The following is a 7,383-nucleotide window of genomic DNA, read 5'->3' on the forward strand; positions in this document are numbered from 1 at the left end:
GTGTGTTGTGACCACTTCTCTGATTAATGTTCTCCTTGTCCAATTTGTCAGTTGAGCAGAAAACATGTTTACAGAAAACTAAAGTTTGATTTACAGAAATACATTTTTGCATTTTGTTAATCCTCCTTATTCTTATGCAAATCCAATCAAAACTGCTTTTAATAGGTGCGAGATGCTTTTGCTTGCTAATCTCAACAAAACACCTGTTTAAGGCACTAATTTAGTCTCTCCTTAAGTTGTTTAAGTTTTGACTCATTGTGGGAAACAATCCTCCCTCCTAAGGTATTTTTATGAGGCCTGGCAGTAAAGTGGTGAGAAAGGGATGACTTTTCAACTTATTGTGACCATTGACTGCAGTAAGCCCGCGGAAGAATCACACAACAGCCCTCTCAATTTGCAAACATATTTGTTGGTCAGCTCAAGCTCTTTTTTTTTGCATTTGTTTTTCCAGATCTCTTCTTTCCTCATGCCTTCTACCTTAATTGGGGTCCTTTGTTTGACCGCCTCCCTCCATAAACAATATAACTGCAGCTCTCCTGTCTTAATCCCCTCTTCTTCTCTCTGCTGATTCTTCTGGAGCATCGCTCACAGTAATTACCCCTTTCAGGCTGCAGAGTGCAATAATTGTCCTGAGTGTAACTACAGTGGCTCTCTGAAAGGGGGTCATTGTGTCGAGTTGAGACTTCAATTCAGTTAACGGCTTTTTTCTTTTTTTTGCCGGAAAAGATAATGAAAGTATTTGCTTGGCTTTAAGGAGGGAAAGAGATATGAAATGAAGACCGAGTGGAGGGAATCAGAATTAAGCAGAGAGGAATAAAGTTCATGCAAACAAAAAAAGCTGATTATTTAATATGCATTTATTTATTAATCAAGTCAGAATGCTTTTTTGCATAGAAAATAAACCCAGGAAATGGAATACTTGATTTCAGTTTGTTTACTCGTGAAAGCACCATAAATTCATGATTCTGCTCCGTGAATCTAACATGTGAACATTTCTGAGGTTTTCTGCTTTGACACTATTTACAGACTCTTTTAAACACATTTCACAAGAAGCCAGCAAACACTTGTAGCTCCCGTATGGACCAGAGAAAATTAATCCTGCCAGCTGCAGCAAAATAGACACCTTTCCAAGAGAAAAAGAAAATAGGAAATGCATAAAAAAGTAGAAAAATATCACACCTAACAAAATTTATATATTGTTATTATTATATAAAGTATATTTAAACAATCTAGGAAGCCCTTTTTATTCATCACTTTACATGGTGTGGAAGAATTCACAATAAAAAAGTTACAGAATTCGATACTGCACACATAAGATTCAAGATCTATAAATAAAACTTTAATAACATACTTCCTAAATTCCAACTCGTAACTAATAAATAAGAAAAAAATCTTAATTTAATGCACCATATTTTTCCTTCTTGGCAAGCTTGAACCATTATTTTCCCTTTAGGTATAATATTTCCCACAACATGTAAGATAATCCCCTGTGTTGTATAATTTAAAACATAAATTAGATTATTAATGTAAAAATGATTTTAAATTAAACAAAGTAGGAAGCAAACAGCAAATACAATGCAACACCTTATCATGGTTTCTCTGACAACAAGTAGCTGTAAGTGAGATTGTCCATTTGAGGAATATTGAATAAGTATCAGAGCGCAGCTGTAAATCTGACTCTTTTTTTTTTTAAGTCCAGGCATGCAACGCTTCATTGACTCCATCATCCCAACCATAAGTCTTGTTCTAAAACCGCTTTCCTTTTACAGCCTCGGAGCTCTTTTCCTTCTGCATTTGCAGATTAAAATTCCCCAGTGGTTTCTCTCATTTAAAAGGCAGAAAATGTGTGCAGATTGCTAAATGTCCACATGAGAATGTTTTCTCATATATAGGCCTGAGCAGGCATACTTTTTGTGGGTGCCCGTGCATATATGAATTCATTATATATGCTTGTGCATTTGCTTGTAGTTATTGTTGTGCATGCAAATGGTACACGTGTGTACATCATATACATCAAGGTTTTGGATGTGTGTATTTGGCAGTGTGTCTGCATATAATTTCTGCTGTATGGCTGCAGGCTTGTATGTCTTTTCTTGCACTCGCATGTGGTTTCTACATGCCCAGTCATTTATCATGTTAAGTCCAAATGTTTTCTTAAATATTTTTTTTCTGTTTGTTTTCATTGGAAAGTTGCTTGTTTTTATCAAAGAAATCCCCCCAAATGTAAGAAGATAAAGCTGGAGGAGAAATTTAAAGGATTCAGATCTCCAACAATCCGCTGCTGTTCTCCACCCCATTAGATGTGGTGGTCTTCTCTTCTCCGTTGGCAATTTGGTCAGTGACAGGGTTGCTTGGTACAGCGTTGGAGTTCAGATCAGTTGTGTCTTCGGTCCGAGGGTCAGTATCTCCTTCCACGGCCCCGGTTTTGCCCTGCATTGCGGAATCTGCGTGGGTCTTCTGATGTTTTGAGAGGTGGTCACTGCGGGTGAAGCGTTTGTTGCACAGCAGGCAGGTGAACTTCTTCTCCCGCGTGTGGGTGCGCACGTGCCTTTCTAGCTCATCAGAGCGGGTGAAGCGCTTCCCACAAAACAGCCAATTGCACACAAAAGGCCTCTCCCCCGTGTGCCAGCGCAGATGGGCTTTCAGGTGGGAAGCCTTGCCATAGACTTTCCCACAGCCTGGGATGTGGCAGCTGTGCACAGGTTTTTTCCTCAGAGAGGCGGCGGAGGCTCCCAGCCTCTCCAGCTCCTGGCAGTTGGGGCAGTCACATGAAGACCTACTGGGAGTAGCCCCTCCGCTATAGCCTCCTGATCCCCTAGCAGGCTTTAAGCCCATTGAATTCTCAATTAGCCCCGCACTTGATACAGGTTTGGGCTTGTACATGTCCTGGGGCAACATGTGTTGGGAAGGTTGGAGGAGGTGGGAGGAAGAGCCCAGTCCTACCGAGGGGTACGGAGCTGGGTTGAGGGGCGTAAAGTCGGAGCTGTAACTTTGGAGCTGAGGGCTCAGCGATGCCTGTGGGGCTACAGGCTGGAGTGAAGCCTGTAGACCCCCATCGCTTTGGGGCTGTGTCGCTGAGAGCCAGTTGGAGTTGGGGTGGACGTCCCACCAGGAGGACGTGGCGTTGGCTGGAGCAGCAGTTATGCCGGGATGGATTCCAGCCTTATACCAGGAGCCATACGGGTGTGTCATATCCAGAGAGGTGTAGACACTGGTAAGACAGTCGGCTGGGGAAGCGTGTGTTTTGGACACTAAAAGAGACGGATCCTGGGACACAGATGTCTGGAAGGAATGGGAGAAAGGGTTGTACTCTGAAGTATACCCACCAGCCGAAGGAGGAGGGCTTCCAGTGGGACTCAGCAGACCACCGCCTCCTGCAGCTGTGGTGAATGAGCCGGCGTAGGAGTCCGTCAGACCACTTCCATCTGAAGCCCGCCCGTTTTTGACTGTCTGAAGGTCAGAGGTCATGGTGTACTGCTTCTTTACTGGAGAGCTGCCGGTTTTGCCAGGTGTTGCTGAATCCCTGATGGGGCTGGTGCTACCGAACTTGTTACAGGTAGCAGTTAACATAGCCAGAGGACTGGAGCCATAGCGTGTGTCTTCCTGGAGACCGAAATAATAAAAAGAAGACAAAGGGGGGAGGAAAGTGAAACGATATGTCTGCAGGATATGGCTGCTTGCCACTGCCTCTGTAAGTGTCAACACTAATAAAAAACTTATGTTTGAATGACACACATTTTCTTTCTGCACTCAACTCTAAAAAAAAGGTTGAGGCAGGGGATATTTAAACTTTTAAATGATCTGTTTATTCACCACATTACTCTCAGGTGACATTAAGCCTCTGATAACAAGCTGTTCATGAATTTACAAACAATAAAAATTCTTTAAAAACTTGTGTAGATTCATGTGCAAAATTTCACACAGACAAAAAAAACTAAATCATTATGGTTTTGTTTAAATACTGAAATATCAAGAATATGCAATTAAATAAACCAAAATATTATACAGATGAAAACTGATTTTTTTTTCATAAAACTTCCTGCTCATTATCATACTGACTGTTGAGTGGTCCCGCTGCTATATTTCTCTGTGACAAACTAAAAAAAAAAAACACTTAACACATGGATGTGACAGTATTTGCAGAACTCTCAGATTTTATAAATTTTTACAGTTTTAAAAATTCTTACAGTTTGTTTGAAGCTGGACAAAAATGAATTTAGAACAAGTAATTTTTTAATCATTATTATTATAATATGATCAGACTTTATAAATAGGAATTGATTCCAACTTTGCAGAACATTATCATCTACAAAGTTTCATCGCAATTCTGATCTGTTTGCTCTCAGAAGGGACTTCACTAAAAGAAACGTATATAAAAAAAAAGACAAAATCTTTATTGAAATTGAAGCATTAATTTAAATATCTGAGTTTTTTTTTTCTTTATTACCTGTACTGTTACATTTACCTTATGATGCCTTTTAACACCCAATTCATTGTAATAACCTTAAAATGAAACTCTAACAATATTCTTACAGGCTTGATTTGTTTCAGGGAGAAAAGGAAAACGTACTTACAATTGCATTCCCTAGCTCCAGAACAGATGCGGCCATCCCTGAGAAACTAAATCCTTTAGGAAGCTGAGGGCAGAGGGAGAGGCGCAGCTCTGAGTCCCGGGACACTTTGGATGGAGTCCGGATCCAATGCGGGGAAGCGTTTTGAGGCGCACTGGGTCCGCCCCCTAATTATAAGCCCTGGGCTCTTTGAAGACTTGCTAAGAGGCAATAAAAACCCAAAAAGGATGGAGGGAAACGGACGGAGATTGGTAGCTAAAAAAGCGAGGACATCCCACCTCCTCATGAGAGATTTTTTTTTCCTTTTTTTAATTCCTCATCCTATATAAAAATGATCGGGTAACTCATCAATCACAGTGCGCAATTTATTTCATTTTCCCTGCAGTTATGTGTGACCATGAGAAAAAGATTGAAAAACATAAAGAAAGAACATCCGAAGTAAAAAAAAACAAAAAACATTTATCTGTAATAAAAGGATTTTCACCGGTATAACGCGCGTTATTAGAAAGTTTCATCTCTTTGACAGTTTAACAAACAACTGAAGACCTCAGCGTTTCCTGGGTGTCGGGAATCATAATAATTAGTCTGCACCGCACAAATAAAAGAAATTAAGTTGAATAAGTGTGTGGTTTCTATATCCGAGGTTTTATTATTCTGGTTTTAAACCTCTCTCTGTTTTCAATATTCCCAAATGCAGTTAACTGCGTTTTTAGACTTAGTGAGATGGTTAAAGTGGCTACACTACAGAGGCAAGGCGAGAGGAAAAAAGATCTAGTCGTAAAACAAAATAGGAAAGGAGATTATCACATCAATTAAAATAAAATTCAAACTTCAAGCAGAACTGGAAAGACTGCTATTCATTTGTTCGAGGTTCCTCAAAATGAAGCAAAGATAGAAAAAAAGAAGGATTCTGAGTATATGCATACATAAATCAATTGATTTTATATATATATATATATATATATATATATATATATATATATATATATATTTATACATATATATATATGTGTGTGTGTATTATAAAGCCATTTTTAAGGCTTTGAAACTCACAGTGGAAAACCTATTTAAAAATATTTTAAGAAACAAATGACAAAATGATTGTAAAACAGTGCTTCTAATACCTATTTGAAAGAACATGTAATCACCCTGGTATAATCTGCAGCATTGGAAACCTGTTACATTTATTAGATCTGTATCATATTAGTTAAAGTAGGAATTTATGACTCAACAATATCAAAAAGACATTTATAAACAAATGAAGCATAACACAAAAGTTAACCGTACTTTCGGGGTAATGTTTTCTGGACTATGTGGAGTTTTTGGGATAGATTTAATTCAATTCAGTGCAGTTTATTTATATTGTGCCATTTCATAATACATGTAATTTCAAGGCATTTTGCAGTTCACCAGATCATACAGTCAAATAGATTAAAAATGTTATATCTAAGGAAAACCAGTTGATTGTTAGTCTCGTTACATCTGGAATAAAATTGTAACAGATTCTCTAAAAAATTAATGTCTATGGTCAAACATGGCGGTGGAAGTTTGATGGCCAGGGGTTAGTTTTCTGCTTCATTACCTGGGTGGTCTTCTGTAATTACTTGACCCGTAACTTTCCTCTTTAGCAGAAAACCTTGAAAGGGAATGTCAGCCTAGCTCAAAATTTTAAGCTCAAATGTATTTAGTCATACAGAAGGACTATGATTGAAATCACACAAGCAAGTTCACCTTGAACTACCTCACAAAAACAAAATATAGTTCCTGAAGAACCCTTGTTAAATCAGGACTTTAATCTATTTCAGCTGCTATGGCAGGACATCAAACAGGATGGAATATCCTCTATTGTGGCAGACTTGGACATAAAAGACTCACTTCTGCTCGTTGCAAACACACGAATGGCAATTAATTCAGCTTATCTTTATCTTTCTTTAAATTTTATTTAAGGATTGTGCTTTGACAAGAGAGAACACATCTTTAGAGGGTGAGGGATACACTATATCTTTATATGACATTTACAGAAGAAGTAACTTTAATTTAGCTATTGGAATAAAGCAATGCAAAACATTTTTATAATTTTTTTCTTAAGGAGCATTGTGAATGAATAATAATTATTTTTCTATAGTAACATATAAACAAATACGACAAATAATTAATATTAAGAATTTTCTCAAGGGATAAAGGAAAAGTAATGGATCTGACAATTTTTAAAAGGGATTTTATTACATATTTGCAAGCAACTTCAAAAGAGACTGAGCAGCTGACTTAAAATGAACCCATCTCTGTTGTTTATGGGGCTTTATATATTATATTTAAATAAATTATGGGGACTTAGATTATATTTCTTAACAACAAACATCAGATAAAGTTATTCGTTAGAATTTAATTTATATCAAAAAGGTCAAAAACTGAACTCTGAGCCTCAAAGCAGAAAACAGATTCTCAGCAGTTTTTTTTTTTTTTTTTGTAGGCGTCTCATTTTCTGAAGGAGAGCACAGAAGATTAAAATTGTTGTCAAAAATAAACATATAATTTCTGTCCTTATTTTCTCCTCAATTACAGGGCATGGTCAGAGCAGGGCTTGTCGTTCTGGAGAGTCTGGCCCTCACATGAACACAGCGGCTATATTTGGCAGTCTGCTCTGCAACTGACCTTCATTGCTTCGTTTGCTTCTTCCAGAAGGGGTGTGAATGAAAGAACAAAGCCTGCTCCATGCAATCATAAACACTGTCTCTATCTATCTATCTATCTATCTATCTATCTATCTATCTATCTATCTATCTATCTATCTATCTATCTATCTATCTATCTA

At 37.9% G+C, this 7,383-nt stretch overlaps 1 protein-coding gene across 1 annotated transcript; it reads right to left on the reverse strand.

Moving 5' to 3' along the window:
- Positions 1 to 834: 834 nt before the first annotated feature.
- sp7 (Sp7 transcription factor) lies at positions 835 to 4,724 on the reverse strand. The gene is made up of 2 exons (XM_015403204.1): positions 4,575 to 4,724; positions 835 to 3,603 (listed from the first exon to the last, which is right to left on the reverse strand). Exons 1-2 carry the CDS (start codon positions 4,608 to 4,610, stop codon positions 2,260 to 2,262), a joined length of 1,380 nt encoding a protein of 459 aa, XP_015258690.1. The 5' UTR covers positions 4,611 to 4,724; the 3' UTR covers positions 835 to 2,259.
- Between the last annotated feature and the right edge of the window lie 2,659 nt (positions 4,725 to 7,383).

This window comes from Cyprinodon variegatus, unplaced genomic scaffold (genome assembly GCF_000732505.1).
Source record: "Cyprinodon variegatus isolate N-32 unplaced genomic scaffold, C_variegatus-1.0 Scaffold34, whole genome shotgun sequence".
NCBI lineage: Eukaryota > Metazoa > Chordata > Actinopteri > Cyprinodontiformes > Cyprinodontidae > Cyprinodon > Cyprinodon variegatus.